Source organism: Melanostigma gelatinosum (assembly GCF_949748355.1).
Source record: "Melanostigma gelatinosum genome assembly, chromosome: 2".
In the NCBI taxonomy this organism is placed as follows: Eukaryota; Metazoa; Chordata; class Actinopteri; order Perciformes; family Zoarcidae; genus Melanostigma; species Melanostigma gelatinosum.
In genome coordinates this window covers 30,774,175-30,797,580 of record NC_136635.1, presented here as the reverse complement: position 1 = coordinate 30,797,580, position 23,406 = coordinate 30,774,175, and the positions used below count along the sequence as shown (strand labels likewise).

At 39.2% G+C, this 23,406-nt stretch overlaps 2 protein-coding genes across 2 annotated transcripts; both read left to right on the top strand.

Moving 5' to 3' along the window:
• Positions 1 to 10,908: 10,908 nt before the first annotated feature.
• On the top strand, positions 10,909 to 15,948 carry nqo1 (NAD(P)H dehydrogenase, quinone 1; the record flags this gene model as incomplete). The annotated part of the gene is made up of 6 exons (XM_079291880.1): positions 10,909 to 11,077; positions 12,808 to 12,975; positions 13,381 to 13,511; positions 14,012 to 14,125; positions 14,558 to 14,659; positions 15,607 to 15,948. The coding sequence occupies exons 1-6, from the start codon at positions 11,074 to 11,076 to the stop codon at positions 15,946 to 15,948; spliced, it is 861 nt and encodes a 286-aa protein (XP_079148006.1). The 5' UTR covers positions 10,909 to 11,073.
• A 1,299-nt stretch (positions 15,949 to 17,247) lies between these two features.
• On the top strand, positions 17,248 to 22,724 carry LOC306795627 (gamma-aminobutyric acid receptor-associated protein-like 2). Its single transcript, XM_079294191.1, has 4 exons — positions 17,248 to 17,418; positions 19,385 to 19,440; positions 19,523 to 19,695; positions 22,180 to 22,724. Exons 1-4 carry the CDS (start codon positions 17,385 to 17,387, stop codon positions 22,268 to 22,270), a joined length of 354 nt encoding a protein of 117 aa, XP_079150317.1. The 5' UTR covers positions 17,248 to 17,384; the 3' UTR covers positions 22,271 to 22,724.
• Positions 22,725 to 23,406: the final 682 nt, after the last annotated feature.

Below are 23,406 nucleotides of genomic sequence, written 5' to 3'. Positions count from 1 at the left end.
CCACCTGCTGACATGGCTATTTCGAGAGAAAAAGGAATCTTCTAGCACCTTCACATCAGGAAGCCTGTCAGATAAATGTTGCTTGTTAGAGGGGTTTTCCACAGTGACATCATCTTGTACTGTCGGTCAATCCTCACTACCTGGGTGGCGATCGAGCTCACATAACAGACATTCCTCAGTGTCACACGCTTTAGTGACATCAGTGGGGTGATGCAACGTCAGTGCAATCTCCTCCTCCTCGGTATAAATGTGTGTCGCCTGTATTTAGACTCACAGGATGAGCTCGGTAACGGAGGTCAAAGAGTGCTTTTGACTGAACCTCAGGCCGTGCTTGTAGTGAACCAGCTGCATGTGTAACACCTACAGTATTAGACGGACCAAGGGTTGTCTGTGCTAAAAGCAGAGGTGGAATGTAACCATGTACATTTACTCAAGGACTGTAATAAGTGCAAAATTCAAGGTTTTTGTACTTCACTTGAGTATTTTAGTTTTACCCCAAACACCTCAGACATTCTTCCTCAACCCAACTTTTTTAATCTGGTTTTACCAGTGATCCATTGTTTGTTTTACTGTTATAATGTCATTCATTTGCTTTTGTTTTTATTGTTATTGCTTTAAGTGTTTTTGTTTTGTAAACAATGTAAAGTGCCTTATCTTTTTAAAGCGCTGTACAAATAACATTTGTTATTATATGAAGAATGTAGTGTTTCTTTATGTGTTGAGAAAATTCTCCTATTTTTAAGCTAAATGATCTTAATATGATGCACTGCTGTAGATTAAACTAGCCAACAGTATATATACAACACAATATAAAAAAACTACAATATAATATATATTATTCTGAAATGAGCCTTCTGCATAATGAGTACTATAAAGTTACAGTGAGGAGCTTTTAACTGGTCCTGAACCCGTCTCAGTTTAGTCCTGGTCCTCTATGTGACCTCCATCAGTAAAGAGACCATCATTGTGTTTCATTTACTGATCCATTCTGAGATTTTGTGATCCATAATAGTCTTCTGTCAGACTAGTGGAAGGAAAAAAATTTAGTTCTGTAGATCTTCTGTAGATGTCTTCTAAATTCGCCAAAAGTTACCATTACATACTGCCTCATTTGCATATTTAGACATAACTTGTAAATGAATACAGAAACTTATAGTCTTAATGTGAGTGATGAAGTGGTGAAGTTTCATGGTGATATCTATGAGTTCATGTTTTGACCCTATTCACCTGCAGAGTCTGTAAATGTCTGTGATGTAACTAAACGTCTCTTTAAAGGACGTTTCCTCTCAATGAGTTTGTTCTCAGACTGATGATAAATCTCCACTGATCCATAAATGATCCATAATTAGTCATTATGCATCATCTTTAATTATTATTATAATAATACAAATGAAATGAATGACATGTAAACATGTACTACCCTTGTGTAATATCAAATGGGTTCAGTTTGTAGTTAAATGATCTATTTCATTAGTTTTGTTGGTATTTTTGTAACTGTGTTCTTCCACTGCTGCTGCTGCTTTTACTTTTATCTATATTTAATTATCTCGTGTATTTAAACATGCTGACTCGAATGCAACTCCAATGCAAAACATGCAACATTCCCACACTAATAAGACATCCAGTAGTTACACAGTTTAGTGCACAGATCCAGGGGAAGAGAAAACATAAAACCCGGTGGACTTTGCTTCAGGGGAAGAACAGCTCCCACATGCGTGACGACACATTTCCTCTGTGTAGAGTTGACTTCAACGGCTCCTCCCCCTCTGAACCTGGCAGATATAAATGTTCTGCCACCTGTATTTAGACACACAGAGAGCAGCTCTGTCACACACGGGCTCCTTCATTTCCTCGAGTTTCGATCAAACTTCTGAATATCACTAAAGTCAAAAACAACCACAGAGCACAAAGAATATCAAGTGACGTTGCATGTGTTTGCATTATACAACATTTACAATGAATATGTCATCAGTGAACACATAGACTTGCTGACTCTGCTTCTTTAAATCACACCACCTGCTGACATGGCTATTTCGAGAGAAAAAGGAATCTTCTAGCACCTTCACATCAGGAAGCCTGTCAGATAAATGTTGCTTGTTAGAGGGGTTTTCCACAGTGACATCATCTTGTACTGTCGGTCAATCCTCACTACCTGGGTGGCGATCGAGCTCACATAACAGACATTCCTCAGTGTCACACACTTTAGTGACATCAGTGGGGTGATGCAACGTCAGTGCAATCTCCTCCTCCTCTGTATAAATGTGTGTCGCCTGTATTTAGACTCACAGGATGAGCTCGGTAACGGAGGTCAAAGAGTGCTTTTAACTGAACCTCAGGCCGTGCTTGTAGTGAACCAGCTGCATGTGTAACACCTACAGTATTAGACGGACCAAGGGTTGTCTGTGCTAAAAGCAGAGGTGGAATGTAACCATGTACATTTATTCAAGGACTGTAATAAGTGCACAATTCAAGGTTTTTGTACTTCACTTGAGTATTTTCGTTTTACCCCAAACACCTCAGACATTCTTCCTCAACCCAACTTTTTTAATCTGGTTTTACCAGTGATCCATTGTTTGTTTTACTGTTATAATGTCATTCATTTGCTTTTGTTTTTATTGTTATTGCTTTAAGTGTTTTTGTTTTGTAAACAATGTAAAGTGCCTTATCTTTTTAAAGCGCTGTACAAATAACATTTGTTATTATATGAAGAATGTAGTGTTTCTTTATGTGTTGAGAAAATTCTCCTATTTTTAAGCTAAATGATCTTAATATGATGCACTGCTGTAGATTAAACTAGCCAACAGTATATATACAACGCAATATAAAAAAACTACAATATAATATATATTATTCTGAAATGAGCCTTCTGCATAATGAGTACTATAAAGTTACAGTGAGGAGCTTTTAACTGGTCCTGAACCCGTCTCAGTTTAGTCCTGGTCCTCTATGTCAGTGATTCTTAACCATAGGGCCGCGGCCCATCATTGGGCCGCGAGCGCCACCTAGAGGGCCGCGAAAAACTTTCAGTTTTGCACCTGTGGGCCGCGAGGGCCGCGGGACCGCATAGGTTATCAATTGAAGACACCAGAGATATTACTGTTATCCATGAGACGCTCAGTTACAATACAGCTTCCCACCAACTGGTGGCGGTAATGCGTCAGTCAGTTGTTTAACAAGCTGCAATAAGCAGAAGAAGACACTCAGCTAGCCGCTAGCCTGTAGCGAAAGTTATGGATAAGTTATTAAAAAGAAAAAATGAAGACGACAGTGGTGCCATACCCCCCAAAAGTCTAAATGTGTGCGCAAGTAGAACCCTGACTTTCTTCAGTACGGCTTTGTGAACGGAGGCAACGAGGCAGAGCCGAGGGCTCAGTGTGTGGAATGTGAGCTAATGCTATCAAACGAAGCACTGGAGCCTTCAGAAATAAAGCGACACCAAGCGACGAAACATCCAACGCTCGTGGGAAAGCCTGTTGGGCTTCTTGTTGTGTATGCAGGTTTACATACACATGATAATAAATGTCTTTGTGATCATCACATTGTATCATCTCATTTATTTAACAAGGGTTTTGCCTGTTCAACACCGGCATCCTCGATCCCCTCCCCTTCCGTTCCTACGGCTTGTTTGCGCAAATACGTCACAAAACATGTCCGTGTTTGGTATCCCAGCATGCCCAAAATCCTCATCTTTGCAAAGAAATCATTGATTTTCTTTCATTTCTTATAGTTTCTCCACAAAAGGAGCCCACACACACTGTCCAAAGTCGCCATAACCGCTGCAAGTCGTATCGTGCAGCATTTCGACGGAAAAAGACACATTACAGACCCGACAACGTGCTAGTGGATGTTACCATGGAGCTCCTGCCTTCAGAAAACGCTGGTACTTATAGTACAAACCTTATCCTCCTCTTCCATTAGCCGTCAACCAACGTTTGCGTAACTGAGCTATTCTCATTCTCGATCGTGCGCTCGGTCGCAGCCATTACGCACAGCAAGTCCGCTACTCACACACCATGTCTTCGGCCATATATACATAGCTTTTGCAATTTGCAAAGGCTAAAAATAAAAGGAAAATAATATAAAATCACAGTATAAAGGGAGAAACACCTTTAGTGTGTCAGAATATCATGTGGTTACCATGTGTCCATTTGGGTCTCCAAATGTCCTTTTAGAGCTCCGCCTGGATCTCTTCATGAAGAAACTCTGTAGAATGGTCATACGTTGTCCAATCTTCTTCAAATTTGAGGCAGTTGTTCACTGATAGTGTAGTTACAGCCCTACACTGTCCTTTACCTGTACAGATACAGCCACCGGCAGTTATTTATACTGAAAGATACTTTTTTATTTTATGCGGACAAAAATCTTAAATTTTTACTGACTCCAAAGGCCCACTGCTCTGTTTCTGTATGACCTACAGGTTGTCTGACACTTTTGATGCATATAGTCAGAGTGGGCCCCGGGACACTTTGTCCTTGAAAAGTTGGGCCCCGAGGTCAAAAAGGTTAAGAACCCCTGCTCTATGTGACCTCCATCAGTAAAGAGACCATCATTGTGTTTCATTTACTGATCCATTCTGAGATTTTGTGATCCATAATAGTCTTCTGTCAGACTAGTGGAAGGAAAAAAATTTAGTTCTGTAGATCTTCTGTAGATATCTTCTAAATTCGCCAAAAGTTACCATTACATACTGCCTCATTTGCATATTTAGACATAACTTGTAAATGAATACAGAAACTTATAGTCTTAATGTGAGTGATGAAGTGGTGAAGTTTCATGGTGATATCTATGAGTTCATGTTTTGACCCTATTCACCTGCAGAGTCTGTAAATGTCTGTAATGGAACTAAACGTCTCTTTAAAGGACGTTTCCTCTCAATGAGTTTGTTCTCAGACTCTGATGATAAATCTCCACTTCAGCAGCTCTTACATTCACCAAACTTCACTCGTTCATTCCTCTCTGTGTGCTGAAGGTTCACACAGAGGGGTTTGTTCACACAGCATTCAGAAGATGATTTACACAACATTTTTCTTACGACCAATAAACACATTTATTCTCACTAACATATCTTTACTTTAAAGGTGCAGCATGTAGGATTTGGCATCATCTAGTGGTCAGGTTGAAGATTACAATCAACTGAAACTTCTCCCGTGCGCTAAGCTTGTAGGAGATCTACGGTGGCTGAGGTGAAAAGGCGACTGTCCCTTTCTAGAGCTAGTGTTTGGTTTGTCCATCCTGGGCTTCTGTAGAAACATGGCGGCCGGCTCTGTGAATACAACCTGCCCCGTATGTAGATATAAACGTCTCATTATACCATAAAAAACACACAATGATTGTCTGATGATGACATACAATTATTTATTACTCATGAGTTCCACCTTTACCAGCTGTAAAGTATGTCTAAATACATATATTCATACACACACTCTCCGGGAGTATGTATTGTTAAAATATGTTATGCCAACAATCCCAAAAAGCCCATGAAATAAGGGAGATTAATCCCACATTAGTCATTATGCATCACCTTTAATTATTATTATAATAATACAAATTAAATGAATGACATGTAAACATGTACTACCCTTGTGTAATATCAAATGGGTTCAGTTTGTAGTTAAATTATCTATTTCATTAGTTTTGTTGGTATTTTTGTAACTGTGTTCTTCCACTGCTGCTGCTGCTTTTACTTTTATCTATATTTAATTATCTCGTGTATTTAAACATGCTGACTCGAATGCAACTCCAATGCAAAACATGCAACATTCCCACACTAATAAGACATCCAGTAGTTACACAGTTTAGTGCACAGATCCAGGGGAAGAGAAAACATAAACCTGGTGGACTTTGCTTCAGGGGAAGAACAGCTCCCACATGCGTGACGACACATTTCCTCTGTGTAGAGTTGACTTCAACGGCTCCTCCCCCTCTGAACCTGGCAGATATAAATGTTCTGCCACCTGTATTTAGACACACAGAGAGCAGCTCTGTCACACACGGGCTCCTTCATTTCCTCGAGTTTCGATCAAACTTCTGAATATCACTAAAGTCAAAAACAACCACAGAGCACAAAGAATATCAAGTGAAGTTGCATGTGTTTGCATTATACAACATTTACAATGAATATGTCATCAGTGAACACATAGACTTGCTGACTCTGCTTCTTTAAATCACACCACCTGCTGACATGGCTATTTCGAGAGAAAAAGGAATCTTCTAGCACCTTCACATCAGGAAGCCTGTCAGATAAATGTTGCTTGTTAGAGGGGTTTTCCACAGTGACATCATCTTGTACTGTCGGTCAAGCTTTTTCTACGGCTGCCATCAGGAGTGACTCAGCATTGTTGGCTAAACCTAACCAAGTTGTTTTGTTGTCTAACCCTAACCAAGTTATTTTGTTGTTTAAACCTAACCAAGTTGTTTTGTTGTCTGAACCTAACCAAGTTGTTTTGTTGTCTAAACCTAACCAAGTTGTTTTGTTGTCTGAACCTAACCAAGTTGTTTTGTTGTCTAAACCTAACCAAGTTGTTTTGTTGTCTGAACCTAACCAAGTTGTTTTGTTGTCTGAACCTAACCAAGTTGTTTTGTTGTCTGAACCTAACCAAGTTGTTTTGTTGTCTGAACCTAACCAAGTTGTTTTGTTGTCTAAACCTAACCAAGTTGTTTTGTTGTCTGAACCTAACCAAGTTGTTTTGTTGTCTGAACCTAACCAAGTTGTTTTGTTGTCTAAACCTAACCAAGTTGTTTTGTTGTCTGAACCTAACCAAGTTGTTTTGTTGTCTGAACCTAACCAAGTTGTTTTGTTGTCTGAACCTAACCAAGTTGTTTTGTTGTCTGAACCTAACCAAGTTGTTTTGTTGTCTAAACCTAACCAAGTTGTTTTGTTGTCTAAACCTAACCAAGTTGTTTTGTTGTCTGAACCTAACCAAGTTGCTTTGTTGTCTAAACCTAACCAAGTTGTTTTGTTGTCTGAACCTAACCAAGTTGTTTCCTGTAAAGACAGAAGTTTATTTAAAAAAGACTGTATGCATTTAACAAACATAAATTGACACATGTTGCTGGCTTTCATAGGAAAACGTTCGTAATGTATAATATATTTAATATAATTTTGAATTGCTGCAGAGACATGTTGATAAATGTTTTCAAGTTACAAATCATTTTTTTAACTACTTTTTCTATAATCGAAAATGAACCTTTAAACTTAACTACACAGATCAATGAGATTTTACTGCATTATTTTTGTATTTTTACGAGAATTATTATATAATATATATATTATTATATAGTTTTTCTAACCAGAAAATACAGAGGAGTTGAGGGCCAGTAAGAGGACAACATTTAGTAGATTAAACTAGCCAACAGTATATATACAACACAATATAAAAAAACTACAATATAATATATATATGAGAAGATGGTCTGTTTCTATAGAGTTATTCCTAATGCTCGTCATCGGAGCCACCGGGTCGGATTCTGGTGAAACCAGATGAACTCATGCAGGTTCAGCAGAAACGCCTTCAGCTCAGACTCCAGCAGAGACCGGTCCACCGTGGACAGACCCAGATCCTCCAACAGAGACCGGCCCACCGTGGACAGACCCAGATCCTCCAGCAGAGACCGGCCCACCATGGACAGACCCAGATCCTCCAGCAGAGACCGGCCCACCATGGACAGACCCAGATCCTCCAGCAGAGACCGGTCCACTGTGGACAGACCCAGATCCTCTAGCAGAGACCGGCCCACCGTGGACAGACCCAGATCCTCCAGCAGAGACCGGCCCACCGTGGACAGACCCAGATCCTCCAGCAGAGACCGGTCCACCATGGACAGACCGGTCTCGACAGACGTGTCGTGTCTGTGTGCACGGCACGTCTGAGAACGCGCATAGGGGGGCCAAATCATTTTTGCCCAAAAGAGGCGGGTCTATGAAGCAGTTTAGCCAATTGCTGATTGAAGATATAAATGAGTGACATACAATTCAGCCAATCAGCGCCCTCAAATAGATTCAGTGTTGGGCCAAAAATATTTTGCCCCCCTAGCTGCGCGTTCTCGTCAGGAGAAGTCTCTACGCGCGAGCAACAGCGCGAGCACTCCTCCTCCAAGACCCGTTTCAGAGGAGAACTTTGGCGGAGATTCTGCAGCCAAAGAGCTGATATCAGATCAGCCTGACCAGCCTGATCAGCCTGGATGATGTCATGCTAATAACTTATTTAGCTTTTTTAAACAACGGGGACAGATCCAGCACCGATAGTTACTGGAGTGAGGGATGAGGAGGTAAGGAAACATGAGAACACCAGGGTAGAGAGTGAGGGATGATGAGGTAAGGAAACATGAGAACACCAGGACACACATGAGAACTCTGTCAAGCTACATATTGGGCAAAGTGAACATCTTTTCTTCTACATAGCTGTCCTCAGTCTCATCTGCTTAACTTGGTCATGGAGGCATCAACATGTAATAGAGATGTTAAATTAACAGTGAAAACTCATCATAGCTTAATTTAACATCAGTATTCATCATTACACTTCATGTTTACTTCTCCTGATCTTTACCTCCTATAACAAGGTCCATAGGGCATCTCAATAAATGAACATGTTATATGATATTATATACGTGTTATTTACTGCTTTTTTTCGTGTTGGAATAAATGTTACATATTTAACTGCAAAGTAGTAATGCGTGTTTGATACTTTAATTTGTTTGCATTAAATCATACTGGGATGTTTGCTGAAATTGATAGGACGGCCCTACCTAGAACATTTTCCACCAGCCGATGTATCTGAAACTTTTCCCTTCAGGTAATCTGAGCAGGTCTGAGGCTCATCCAGGTGATCAGCAGGTGACAGAAAGTGTCCGGGTCACATTCCTGTCACATTTCAGCCCCGCCGAGTCTGGAAAGCATCGAGCTGCAGGCGTGTCTGATCCAGCGCAGGATAACTGACAATAGCTTCATGACCTGCCATCATACAGGGTCACTATCTAGTTACCCGTCTTCTGCAATGCAATGTGATTTTAACTTGTCATGTTTTAGAATGTACAAACATTTGGGTATCTAGAGTTCCTACCAATTCACAAACTGTGAAATAAGAAAACCCAGTCTGTTTTTTGTGAAACATGTGATTCAACAAGCCAATCAGATCCCCCCCCCCCCCCCCACCTTTTATGTCGTCATATTCAGGCTCGTTAGGATATACCTCCACAGTCTGAGCATCCCCACCCACAGTTTGAGATCTACCTTTACAAAGGTGCATGCTCCATATTTATCCCACAAGCCAATCAGAGCAGACTTGGCTTTTTTCAGCAGGAGGCTCTTAAAGAGACAGGCGCTTAAGCGGAGCGTTTCAGACAGATGGCGAATACACAAATATTCAGACTGTGTGAGAAAAATAATGTGTTTAACATTAAAGCACGTACAAACGTTCAAGTAGCAACCCTCCCCCAAACAAGTATGAACCTGAAGCTGAAATGAGCATAATATGTCTCCTTTAACTGTTTGATGAATGTCTTTGGCATCTGACATTCTCAATATCATCTAGATAATCATCAAAATATGCTTAAAATGGCACTAAAATATTCTGGAGTCACTCAACTATTTGTTTAAAAAAACAATATTTTCCATATAAACATCTTAAAGCAGGCTCCGGTGACGAGCAATGATTTAGGGTAATGTTTTACCCTCAGCCCGTTGTCCCTGTGAATAAATAAAATATATATCAGAGACCTAAATGCACTTCACATTCCCTCCCCCTCATGTCAGAAAGCCTGAAACACATGAACATGATGAAGAGATTAAAACAGAGAGAGATTAAGAGAGATTAAGATAGAGTGAAAAAGAATAACTGTCCGGTTTCACAAAGACAGACTTTGACTGCAGCTTAGATCTAATTAAATCGGACCTCTGAATTCATCTGGAGCCATGTTCTTGTTCTCGACTCTCTCAAGTTGGACTAAGTTCTTTGAATTCCAGGAACATTAAGACTGTTTTTTGGCTGATTGATCAAACAATCTCACCACAAAGTCTGGCGCTTTCCATCGTATCACATGCTCTTCCTCTGCAGATGTGGTTTGCTCATGTTGTCTTGGAATTGCAGATGATTAGTCGAGATTTAAATTTTTCTGAGCCTCCACGTGGGCTTAACAAGTTAAATAAAATGGACATTTGAAGATCTGCAACAGGACACACGTTGTCTGTTGAGGAAGATCACGAGACACAATCAAAAGCTCCAGCGCAGCTACTAAACGGACCTCAAAAGGTATAAAATAAAGATAATCAATAGACTGATTTTTATTGAGTTATATTCCTGTTCTTTAGATTTTAATTTATTTGATGTCTCTTTTGTTTGGTATACAAACATATATTTTATCTTTGCCATTTAAAAAAAAAGATTTTGAAAATGTTCCTTTCTCTATATTTATTTATTTTTATCTTTTATTTGCTTATTGTTTTATACTTTTCCAACATCAATATACAATCCCATATTTTTTTTTTTATTCTATAATTGTATATGAATAGAATTTTATAATTGTGTCAGATAAATAGAGAAGAGCATTGACACTGAATATATATGGCACCTCGGATCTGTTGCCAAGATCAAGAATTACTTCAAACTAAGCATAATTTACATAACATCATTGAGAAAAACAATAAGCACAATAAGCACAGAAAATAAGCCTTCCTCCACTTTTCTTCTGACGAGGTGAAATTAAGTCGGATTAAAGAGTTTATTAAGGCACATGACCTCGCCGGGTAATCCCTTGAAAGTGACCCAAACATTCTTTTCCAGGTCACATGAAGCCAATCTTATCACCAGTGAGTCCTCGCACACACAAACACACATGCACGCGCGCGCACACACACACACACACACACTCCTCCCTTTCACAACCAGCAACTAAACCGGTTTGACAGTTTGACAGCAAACATTTTTTTCTTCCCGTCCGGTGTGTTAGTCATGACTCTGAAAGACCTTTGCTCCATCTGTTATCGAACCATGTTTCTCACGGAAAGAAGCCCACGGAGTCTGTAAGAGCCGCCTGGAACCAGGTCTACAGTGCAGACGGATCCAGCAGACACTCAGCATGGGTAAGGCTCTACTCAGCCACTCTTTTCACTTCTTGTAAATCTGCTGCTCTGACACACAACTCTTTCTCCAGACAAACCAAACTCTCAGTGGTGTACAGTAACGAAGTAGAAATACTTCGTTACTGTACTTTTTTTTGGGTATCTGTACTTTACTTTACTACTTATATTTCTGTTGACTTTTACTTTTACTTCACTACATTTTGCAAAGAAAACTGATACTTTTACTCTGATACATTTCCCCTGAAACCTTCGTTACTCGCTACAAAATCAAATCTATCTTTAGAAACAAAATGAATCACGAGAGCAGCGTCGGGGACTGTGATGGAACACAGACTGCAAGCAAGCAGGTTTGGTGAATCAGTGGTCCTAGCAGCAAGTTAAGTACAATAAATATCAGATACTTTAAGACTTTTACTCAAGTAGTATTCTAATAGGTGACTTTTTACTTTTACTTGAGTAGTTTTCCGGTATCTTTACTTTTACTCAAGTATGGCTTTTGAGTACTTTATACACCACTGCAAACTCTGGACAAAATGTGCTCTGTTTTTTGGAGAAAGTGAACATAGTTGGCAATCAAATAGCAGAAAACACATGTTAGATCATAAGTGTGAGACCAATTGATCCATTCATAATTTGATCTATCTGTTTCTCTGCTGCTGTTCTGACACTCAAACCAAGTTCTGGACAAATGTTCGTACATTTTTGTAATAAGTTCACGTGAACTGTCAACAAATTGCACAAATTTAGATTGTGCAGATCTACCGTTCTTTCTTTTATGCGTCAATGTTGCATCAGGTTTTTTAAACTGTAAAATTGCTGTTTATAACAACAGATCACAATTTGCAGTTTTTCATTTTTATTAATGTAAAAGTTGTCTCTGCACAAACCAAACTCTGGTCAACATTTGTTGTGTTTTTTCGGAGCCTTGTAAGTGAACAAAGTTGGTCAAATGAATCGGGAGCCAATCACCGTGGTTCGATCATCAGTGTGATGACAATTAATCAATTCAAAATGTAGGTTAATAACTCAAAATCTATCATAGTCATAAATCTGTTTCTCTGCTGGTTCTCTGACACTCAAATCAAGTTTCGCTAACAAATATAAAAAAAGTTGTTTCAAAGATAATTGTTACAGAATATATATTTTGTTTTTATCACACATGTTAGATTATTTTAATGTTTAATGTTTGAGATACTTTGCAAACTACAAGGTATGTCATCAGCATAGTACTGCATCATATCATGTCAGTATATTTATGTAAAAAGTAACTTTAAGTGGAGAATAAATGTAGTGAAGTTAACAACATTTACCTCTGAGATGTAAAGGGGTAGAAGTATATAAAGTAACAGAAAATGAAAAGTACAAGTATGTCGAAATTTAAATTTAGTACAGTACTTGTGTAAATGTACTCGGCTATATTTTACCACAGAGTGTAATATAGTATGGAATATACATTTAATATAAGGTGAAATAGTAACATATACATAGTAACATATACATAAAATGAGGGATAGCACAGCAATAGAACATATCATATAAAACGTAAATATTATAGTCTAATCTATGTTAAATAAAGCAGCTCACAGAATGATTACACCTTTAGTTTACATCATCAACAGATTATTCTGATCTATACGTGTCATCAGGTGTTCAGCTCAGGTGGAGCATCAACACATAAGTCGTCAATATATATATGTGTGTGTGTGTGTGTGTGTGTGTGTGTGACACAGCTCAGAAGACGGCCCTGATCGTGTACGCCCACCAGAGTCCGGGTTCGTTCAACGCGGCGGTGCGTGATGTGGTGATGCAGGAGCTGGCGGCGCAGGGCTACAGGGTCCTCGTGTCCGACCTGTACGCCATGAACTTCAGAGCCAGCTCCACGCAGGGCGACATCATCGGTGACCTCACTGTCACTGTTTCTTTATGCTAATGAGCTTCAAGAGGTCATATGTATATGATCCCTTCTGGATCTCAGGGGTCATGCTGTTGTCTGATGCTGGTGTTATTCTGTTGTTTTCTTACTGTCAAATCGATAATAGTACTTTTTACAAAAAAGCTCAGTTGTGTTTTAAGTTTCTATGAATCAAACAAAAGGAAATAGAGCATTTGTTGGGGATTATTTTCAGTGGCGGATTAATCCACATTTGGCGCTCGAGTGAATATTTAGTGCAGAGAAAAAAATCAGTCTTTGATGCGCACACACACTAAGTGTTAGATACATTCACTGTTTGGTATTTTCATGGGATTTGTTGACAGAAAGAAAAACGTATCCTTTCAGTTCTGACAGAATGTGTTGTGTTCAGGTGACCTGAAGAATCCGGCGCTTTTCCAGTATGGAGAGGAGACCATGCACGCCTGGATGGAAGACCGCCTCAGCGACGACATCGTGGCCGAGCAGCGCAAAGTAGAGGAGGCCGAGCTCATCATCTTCCAGGTCAGAGGTCACCCACATCGCTGTAGTTTCTACCAGGCAGCAAACTCGGATTCCGAAAAGTGATGCCAATGCTGAAATGCCTTAAAGCTGCATTCTCTCTAGTGTCCACCAGGGGGCGACTCCTCTGGTTGTATAGAAGTCTATGAGAAAATGACTCTACTTCTCTCTTGATTTATTACCTCAGTAAACATTGTAAACATGAGTTTATGTCTCAATCTCTAGTTTCAAGTCTTCTTCAATACAGCATGATGTTCATTTAGTACATTATGGTCCATTTAGAGTCACACAGACCATAAAGCAGGGGATGCTTTAGGGCGGGGCTACTGTGATTGACAGGTCTCTACCAGAGTGCTGTCCGATCTGGGAGTTGTCCGTGTTTTTGTTTATAACTTCAACCTTTTTACAGTGTTGAAAACACAGATTTAATTGAGAAAACATGCAAAGAAAGAATAAAACAATACAGTATGAAGAGATAAATATTGTTCTGTCTCTTCTCCCAGTTTCCTTTGTATTGGTTCAGTGTGCCGGCCATCATGAAGGGCTGGATGGACCGAGTTCTCACACAAGGCTTCGCTTTCTCCCTGGAGAACATGTATGATAACGGGGTATTTAAGGTCAGCGTCTCTCATCATCACACATCTCTTTAATCAATACACAGGATATCACTTTATATGAACCAGCATTAAGAAATGATAAATTAACACTAAATCATACTTTAGTTTGTAGTTATTTTACTGCAAAAAAACAATGAAATGATATTCATATTTGTTTAAAACAATTATGAGTAATGCTATGAATTATGTTGTTTTATCATTAGTTTGTTTAATATGAAATAATTTGTTTATAAATGATATAATGTATCGACAACAACTATTATATTCTGATTTATTTAATTGATGAACAAATCAAGATGTACAAAATGATGTCTTAAAACAAACACATTGCCATTTGGTAACACTTAAAACTTCTCATATGAATACCTATTATGTATCATTAAAACTGTTTAATAGTATTAATAAAACATGTGTTTTTGTGTTTCCTTGAAGGATAAGAAAGCGATGTTGTCTTTCACTACTGGAGCAACACAGACGATGTTCCAGCCTGATGGGATCAATGGAGACATCAACATCGCACTCTGGCCTCTACAGGTGAGCGTCATAAACACAACTGGTCATTTATAGACTTTATTATTACCTCACGTGTTAGCTGGAGGAAAAGACAAAGGAAGGACTGAAGGCAAACACGAACCACATCAGAGTCTGTTGTTGGGTGCCAGAATCGATATATAGCATACAGTACATTTGAGATGGTACACTTTGATTTGAGTCTTTAGCGAGCAACGATATCAGAGAAGCATTTCATCATTTCATCAGCACCGATAATAGGCTAAACTATTAGAGCGATGAAGAGGGGGCCCTCATGACTGTACTGCTAGTATGAGAACACATCAGTGCGGATGTTAATATTTTCATTTCCTAGCATATTTCTAAAAGCATTTTAGGGGATCTATTAGCAGAAATGCAATATTAATGTTTTCTTCAGTGTTTAATAACCTTAAAATAAGAATTGTTGCATTTTTATGACCTCAGAATGAGCCGTTCACTTCTGGGACACGTCATTTTCACGAAGCCGGCCGCCATGTTTCTACAGTAGCCCACATTGGACAAACCAAACACTGGCTCAGATCGGGACATTCGTGGTTTTACGCCGGTCAACGTAGTCTTCCTACGAGCTTACACGGGAGAAGCTTCAGTTGGTTGCAATCTGCAACCTCACCACCAGATGACGCCAAAGACTACACACTGCACCTTTAAGACAAAAGGGGTTTAGAAGTTGTGTTGAACATACGACTGTAATTGATAGTACTTATAAATGAATCATAAGGGCGTATAGTGAACGTGTGGTAAATACCACATGATCACAACATTCCTGGTCTGATTCCAGCAGCTCTTGTCTGCATCTCAGCTGTAAACTAATTTGTTTGGCAAAATACAATGATATAACAACAAGGATCAGAATGTGTTCTGTGTTGGTGAACAGTTATTAATTGTCTCTCTCGCGCTCTCTTTTTTATTTGTCTCTTGTTTTTTTTCAGAACGGCACTTTGCACTTCTGTGGGTTTCAGGTTCTTGCCCCTCAGATATTCTGGAGTCCGGCTCACTGTCCCCATGCGGTGAGAACCATGATGCTGGACGGGTGGCGAGCCCGAGTAAAAGGACTGTTGGCGGAAAAGCCTTTGACCTTTGCCCCCTGTGAGCTGTTTGACCTCAGCTTTCAGGGGGGGTTTCTGCTTTGGCCCAAAGTGAGGGAGGAGCGAGAGTCGCTGCCGTACGGCATCACTACAGGACACCATCTGGGGAAACCGCTGCCGCCTGACAACCAGATCAAAGCTCAGCCTGCTGATGAAGGAAGTGCCAGACCAGACTGCAGGAACTAGAACTTCTCTGTTCTCATGTTTATACCAATATATGGGAAATAAAAACTGAAATAAAAACAATTTAAATAACTGGAACTTCTATTCTATTTCTACTATACGTTTTTTATGTGTTTTATTGCCAGTAAAAATGTCGCCAATACAGCTAACGTTAGCTAATACTAACTTGATGCCGTCTTTCTAGACAGAGCATGCGCAGTTGTCGGCAAGATGACCCATTCTTCCATGTTGTCCTTTGTCATAAATGCAGGTATGTTACAGTATGTTCTATCGTCTACATGTTTACTCAGTTATACAATTGTTATTATAAAATGAAAAAGGTAACAGTTCAGTGTGAGAAATCTGTATAAATATATTTTTGGTTATATATACGTTTGTAATTCTCCTCATACATTTAAGAGACAATTTATGTTCTATTTCGGCTATTTTATTTAAATGAAATTAAACCCACTATACGATCACTGTATCAATGTCAACTATGGGTAATCCTGAACGTAACGGAGGATTTACTGAAGACAGAGCATGCGCAGTTGTCCGCAAGATGACCCATTCTTCCATGTTGTCCTTTGTCATAAATGCAGATGTGGAATAAACCTGCTGTTACCACAAGCCTGACCAGCCCCGAGAGATTCATTTAGCCAGGAAACATCTTCACAGAGGTTACATTAGCACAATGTAAGCTACAACAAAAACTAGATTTTAACACAGGGACTCGCTGCAAGATGATATTGGACTTTGGTGTTGAAAACACTTTCAACGGGGGAGCAGACTTTGACTGACCACCGGCTATATCCAGCGTTTTATGTTTTTATATCTCTGAAAACTGAAGATCTTTATGGTTGGGCTCTCTGGGATGTTGTGATGGCCGTTTTCTCCCATTTCCTGTTATTTTATATAAAAATAATGTAACTGAATGATCAGCAAAATAATCAACGGATTAATCGCTGATAAAACGAATGTATTTATAAATTATTTGCAGCTTTTGGCTACATGATACTGTCGGATATGGTTGTGTTTATGTTCTCCACAGTGGGTAGGACCAAATATAACTATCAGGGTAACCAAGTTAGAAAGCCGCAGTGTAAAAGCCACTTAAACTACGTGTATTTTTAACATCAAACAGTAAACATCAAAGCTCCCGAACACAATAAATATTCGTATTTGATTTGAATGATTTAAGTGTAACAACAGTGAGTGTCCCATTTTCTCTCCTGCCACCCCCCCCCTCCCCCTCGCGTCTGCGGCGGAATGGCACAGTCCGGGTGTGACGTCACCGCCTGGGCAGCAGTCGGATATTGTTGTTTGTTGTTTTAGTGTCGACCAGCTGTGCTGTGTGTCCAGTCACAATTTAAAAGAGGATAACTTTAAAGAAGTACATTTAGAAATATATTATTTATTTATAATCTGCAGCTGCATCGAGCGACATAGAGCCCGGAAACATGAAATGGATGTTCAAAGAGGATCACTCCTTGGGTAAGGGAGGTGCCAGCTTTTGATGGGACAACAAAAATATATAAATGTCCACGCAGTTAAATATTTGTTTAGTTAAATCCTTACTTTAGGTGCATGGGGTGAATATATCCGGGTTTAAAGTTGAGTAATAATAATAATTCACAATAACGTCGGTGACACAGACTGGCCTTTCCTGCAGGCTTTTGTTAAGAGAGGAGGCTTTGCTTTTTAAATATAGCCTTTAAATAGCCGTTAAATATGAATGTCAGCGAATGCAAAAGTCAGTCATTCTATCTGCACTTTATATCTGATGCGTTGGGTCCGTGCAGATATAAAACCATCGCGTCTTTGTCCGTGTTTCAAGCCCAACACGACGACCCGTTCTCGGGCTGATGGTGGATGTTGACACGTTAAGCTGCTAAAGCCTCCATTATGGTTGGGTAACAGTCAGCAGCTGGGATACAACGATGCGATGTGTCTGTTTTATACAGATACATATTAGTTTTTACTTTACTGCCAATGTTTTATAAACTGGAGGCCTGACAGGAAGGAAGCAAACGTTGTTTTGGCAGGAGAAGTGCAGGCCTGCAGGCTGGTTTTATCTCACATTTCAGTATTTTATAGAATTAATTCAGAGTTTTTTCTTATTTTAAATCAATGAATCGACTAATTGTTCACACGGAAGTGAAGACAAATGTCCTGCTTAGCTTTACAATGCCTAAAAGGATTCCTTAAAACAGCATAGTTTGTCTAAAGTAGAACACATGCTAACATTAATGATGATGAAACATTTGAGACTCGGAAAGAAAGCAATTCTTTGCATTTGTTGATCTGAACACTAAATCGTTACTATCTGGTATTGTTATTGCTCAACATTCATAATCTACATTTGCTTCCTGTTGACAGGCTAGCTGCTGGTAGCAGACAGTGTTGATCAGACTATAAAAAGAAGCTTAAATGCTCGTTTACATGTTGATTGATGAGCACAGGTTACATGCTGCTGCTGAGAACTAATGTGGGCTTTAAAACGCAGCAGCTTTAAATGTTAAAGGTGTAAAAACTGGCATTTGGCATCTCCACCACGTGTTATTGTTGGTGTCAGTGTTCAGACTACGTTACCCAGAAGCCCCTCTGCTTCATGTGAAGAGGAGGGTGTTCTTCATTCAGATCAAGTTATTTATTTATCACATGCACAACAATTACAGAGATGCGATCTAAAGTCTAGCAATCATCATTAAACGTGTATAAAAAGAAAATGTATCAGAATCAAAAAACAGTTTATTGCCAAGTATGTCTGCACAAACAGAAATAATATAACAATTACAATAAAATACATGAGTCTAAACACAAGATAGTGTAATAATCATAATAACAAGTTAAAATAAAGAATGAGATACAACATAAATAAATCTAAGTGATATAAATTAGAAGATTTTATGATAATTTTCTAATTATCAGAAAGTAAATTCAGGGGAATTAAAAATCATATTTTTTAGTGGATAGATGAAAAACAAATACATCATACACAAGTACTATTATAGAAGTATAACTTTTGTTCCAGTTGGAGTAAGGTGTGCATATGAATGTAATTAAGTCTTTAAAAGATTTTTAAGAAGCTGAACTGCATTTTGCAAGAAGTTAAGTTTTCTCCAGTTAACGATTCCTCAAGTTATTCCTCAAAATCAATGACTCAGCGTTTCCTTCATAATTCAGATAATACAATAGAAATAAAGTGAAACTTTAATAATATTTGAAAATGTCGTTCTGCAGTTCTAGAGTCGCCTCTACAACGATTACTCTCAGAGTTGATGAGCTGATGTTTTATTGATGAACAGACTGGATTGATGAGATTTTGTCGTCTCGATCCTCTGCCGCTGCCTTTTGAATCTCTCACCTCGGCTGTTAAATATTGATCTCTGGCCGTCACCGGTTCGTCTCTCGTGTGAAACCATCACGTAGTTCATTAACGCTGCTTTTTGTCCACCAGAACATCGATGCGTAGAATCAGCCAAAATCCGCAACAAGTACCCTGACCGGGTCCCGGTGAGTGACGCCTCTGAGACGCTGCTTTGTGTTGTGCTGCGCTTCACGTCTGTAATCGAGGCGTCTGTGTGCGTTGTGTCAGGTGATCGTGGAGAAGGTGTCTGGGTCGCAGATCGTGGACATCGACAAGAGGAAGTACCTGGTCCCCTCCGACATCACGGTGGCTCAGTTCATGTGGATCATCAGGAAACGCATCCAGCTGCCCTCAGAGAAGGCCATCTTCCTGTTCGTGGACAAGACGGTGCCTCAGTCCAGGTCAGGCAGGGCCGGGGCGCTGGGTTTGGGTTTGGGGTTATTTTCAGAGGTTCACAATTCCCGGGTCGGTTACCGGTACCGGGCCTCAGAACGTTTGCAAGAGAAGATGATGTGATTCTGAATGATAATTATGTGTGTTGAGAGCATAAATAAAAAGAGATCGCGCCAGAACAGAAACGTGCATGTGAACGAGCGAATAGACGGCGATCGATCGGCAGTAAATCAATTAACAACTCTTTTTTTATTCGTTTTTTATATATTTTTAAATGTCAAAAAGTGCATAATTCGTCCAAAACCCAAATATATTTTTATTTGAAATCATAAATGACAAAGAGAACCTGTAAGAATTCACATTTGAGAAGCTTCGATCAGCAAATATTTGGCATTTTTAAGTAAGTAAATGATTCCGTGATCATCACGACAGTACAGAGACTCCTTCATGCTCATAAACGGTAGTCGAGATAAAACTTGAGTCAAATCACTTTTATCGCTTTTATCAACAGGAACTCTGTTTAATTCCAGACGCTGTCACCGTCGGGATGAAGCGTCTCTTTTTTAAATTTCCCGTGTGGCTTTTTATCTCATTTATTACACGAGTCACTGCTCCTCTTATTATAACGCCAATTTAAGAAAAGAATGTTTGTTGAAATAAATTGATTCAAAGTAAGAAGGTGCAGGTGGAGTAGAGGGAGTAAAGACCTGGAGAAAGATATGAAAGTGAAACGTCATGAGTTCATGTGCTGTTCGGAGTTCATATTCGGGCTGATTCAACACTGAGACGGAGAGAGCAGTGGTTACACCCATCACCCCTCTCAGACCAGCCGTGACTCGGCACTTTCTGTCTGTATTCTTTGCCCCGTCAGAGAGAGGAATAAGGCCTCTGAGGCCAGCAGCTTTTCACCTTTTAGACTTGTTTCTAAATGTAGAGATCTGGTGGAGAAACAGCCGCCTCACACTTAACTATCTGAGCTTGTAGTCTTCAGTTTCTACTCTGATTTATTTTGGTTGCTACTTATGAGCAGTTAATCTTGTGATAGTTTGGAAAATAGATAGTTGCGTTCAATCGAGACTTTTTTTTTCCACCTACCCTCTCTGTGGCTTTCAGCTCCAACCCCATTGGTTCATACTGAAGAGACGCAACTTTAACAACACCAATACATCGGTTAAATTTTTAAAAAGTCAGTCATTTCCTAAATCAGCTGGTCACTGTAGGTTCAAATCAAACAAACAGGAGGAAACAGTGCTTTTGTTGGGGACTATTTTCAGCGGCGGATTAATCCACATTTGGTGCTCTAGTGTGTGTGTGAGATTGAGTCAGAATAAACTGTGTTTGTTCATGGTGATGAAGGAACAACAGTAACTACGTTTACACACTAATATTCCACTATTATTCAGAATAAGACAATATTCAGAGTTGGATATGATTCATGTAAACATCATATTCCGTTTGGCTATTCCTAATCAGGTCTTATTCCGAATGGAGCATTTTCCGACTAAGACGTGTGTGATATGCCGACGTTCTTCTGGTTTCATGAGCATTCTTTGGACGTACACGTCGCATTAGGAATATGCGTCTCAACAGGTTTTAGTTTTGCGGCGCTTTGCGACACACAACCTCTTTCCTGTTTACGAGCAGCTCTGTGAGTTGAACACAAACCAGCCATCCGACAGTTTGCAAAGCTGAAGGAGAGATGCATGCCCAAAACAAAAAAAGGAGAAACACAGCTGCCTTTAAGGGTTATGAAGGACTTGGATAGCAACAGGCTTTTGGATATGCACAAATATCTCAACGCCGACCTTTTAAAGAAGGAGTTTGAAGGAATGAAAAAACATATTTTGATGCGAAGAAGCAAAATGGCTTCTGCTGTTCCACTTTTCCATATTTTGACGTGATAAATGACATTGTAGTGGCCATTTATCCGATAAATCAAAAACAAACATAAATCAAAGGGCCACTGTTGCATCATGGGTTTGTGGTTTACGCAGGCAACAGAATGCATCGGCCATACAGGATTTTATTCGCTGCCTCTCCTGCTCTGGTCAAGAACACCACAGGCCCACCCGGTGCATGCTGGTCCTGTACCAGTCTCCTCAGATTACTGGATAACTGCCGGTGACCCACAGTGTTACCCAATTCATAAACAAACAAACCAAAAAAGAAGTAACAACAACAATAAAAGAATGACGAGCAAAAGAAAAAGCAATCTTAATATATCAAAAAATCGAAACTAAGTAAGCAAAAATCTGGAATAATTAAACAATACTACTTATGAATACAATAGCTAAATACTAACATCAATGGACGGCTGCATGTAAACGTGAATATTAGTGGAATATTCATCTTCATTAGAAATGTAAACCGCTTATTAGGAATATTGTCTTATTCAGAATAAGACCACAGACGGTAATGTTTGGTGCATGTGGACGTAGTCGCTGATCAGCTGTTCCGATCAATAACGACGCTGCGTCTGCTTCCTGTTCCAGCATCACGATGGGGCAGCTGTACGAGAAAGAGAAGGACGAGGACGGCTTTTTATACGTGGCTTACAGCGGGGAGAACACCTTTGGTTTTTAAAAGAAAAGATAACGACGAGACGCCACGACCGTAACCGGCGCGCCACCCTCCCCTCATCTAATCACAGCCCTCACTCGGCCCCCTGGAGAAACCGCAGGGAAACCCCAGAGAGATTCAGAGACATGAAGGTACCTGAGACACGGACCGACTGCTCACCTGACTGGATGAACGTAGACGAGAGCACCGGTGTGTTTGTTCTGGCCCAAGTTGCACCAGTTCTTAAAAGATTCATAGATTGAGTTGTGTATAGTGTGTTACATTTCAATTATTATTATTATTATTATTGTTTGTTGTTGATGTGATTTGAGTGTTTTTATTTTATTTTTTTCACATTTTAAATGATGAATGAATGCTTTTAGTTATGCTTTCCTCTTTGATGACAATATTTAAAAAGAACATTTAATTTAAATATTTGAACTTAAATTAGGATGACCTAACCAATAAAAAGCTTGAAATGAAATACAGATATTGTTGTTGTTTTTCCAAAATAACAATAGGTGATACATGTACACTGTACATCTGTGTGTAATATAAATATGTAGTTTAGAAATATATTTCATTTTAGATATATTTAGAAATAATATACTAACATTTTCAAATCATTTCCTTTTGTCCTTTTTCTTTATTCTGCAGACTTCAGTGAATCATAATTTAATCAAAAACGAAATCTCTTATTTTCCTCTGACTCGAAAATGATATTTCCAAAATGAATAGAGTGTCTCTGTGGCTGCAAAGTCTATTAGAATAATCTTGGTATATTAATTTTCTGCAGAGGCGTAAGCATCAGTATATATATATATATATATATATATATATATATATATATTTATGTTACTGGATCAGAGTAAATGAAGATGTAACAAAGTATAAATACAAGATTTAATTTCCGCCTCACATAGGTGAACGTTTTGAGTGAACATCCCCCTGGAATGACGTAGTTTCAGTCAGAAGCTTCTAGTAAACATCACAACATCTGTTTATGACCTGTGAACACACTGATGCTGAGAAGGTGAAGCAGATCAAGGTTTGTACTCGAAGCATGTTTCGGAGAAATCTTCAAATTGGTCATTTGGGTACATTTGAAATGTCTCGGGTATTGTTTGATTTAAATAACATGTCACTAAGTATTGATTCTA

Bases quoted from the DNA above. Each gene is read 5' to 3' on its own strand.
- LOC306795627 (XM_079294191.1), top strand. From the start codon at position 17,385: ATGAAATGGATGTTCAAAGAGGATCACTCCTTGG. The intron at 17,419-19,384 runs GTAAGGGAGGTG...TTTGTCCACCAG, and splicing joins CAAAGAGGATCACTCCTTGG to AACATCGATGCGTAGAATCA. The intron at 19,696-22,179 runs GTCAGGCAGGGC...TTCCTGTTCCAG, and splicing joins AAGACGGTGCCTCAGTCCAG to CATCACGATGGGGCAGCTGT.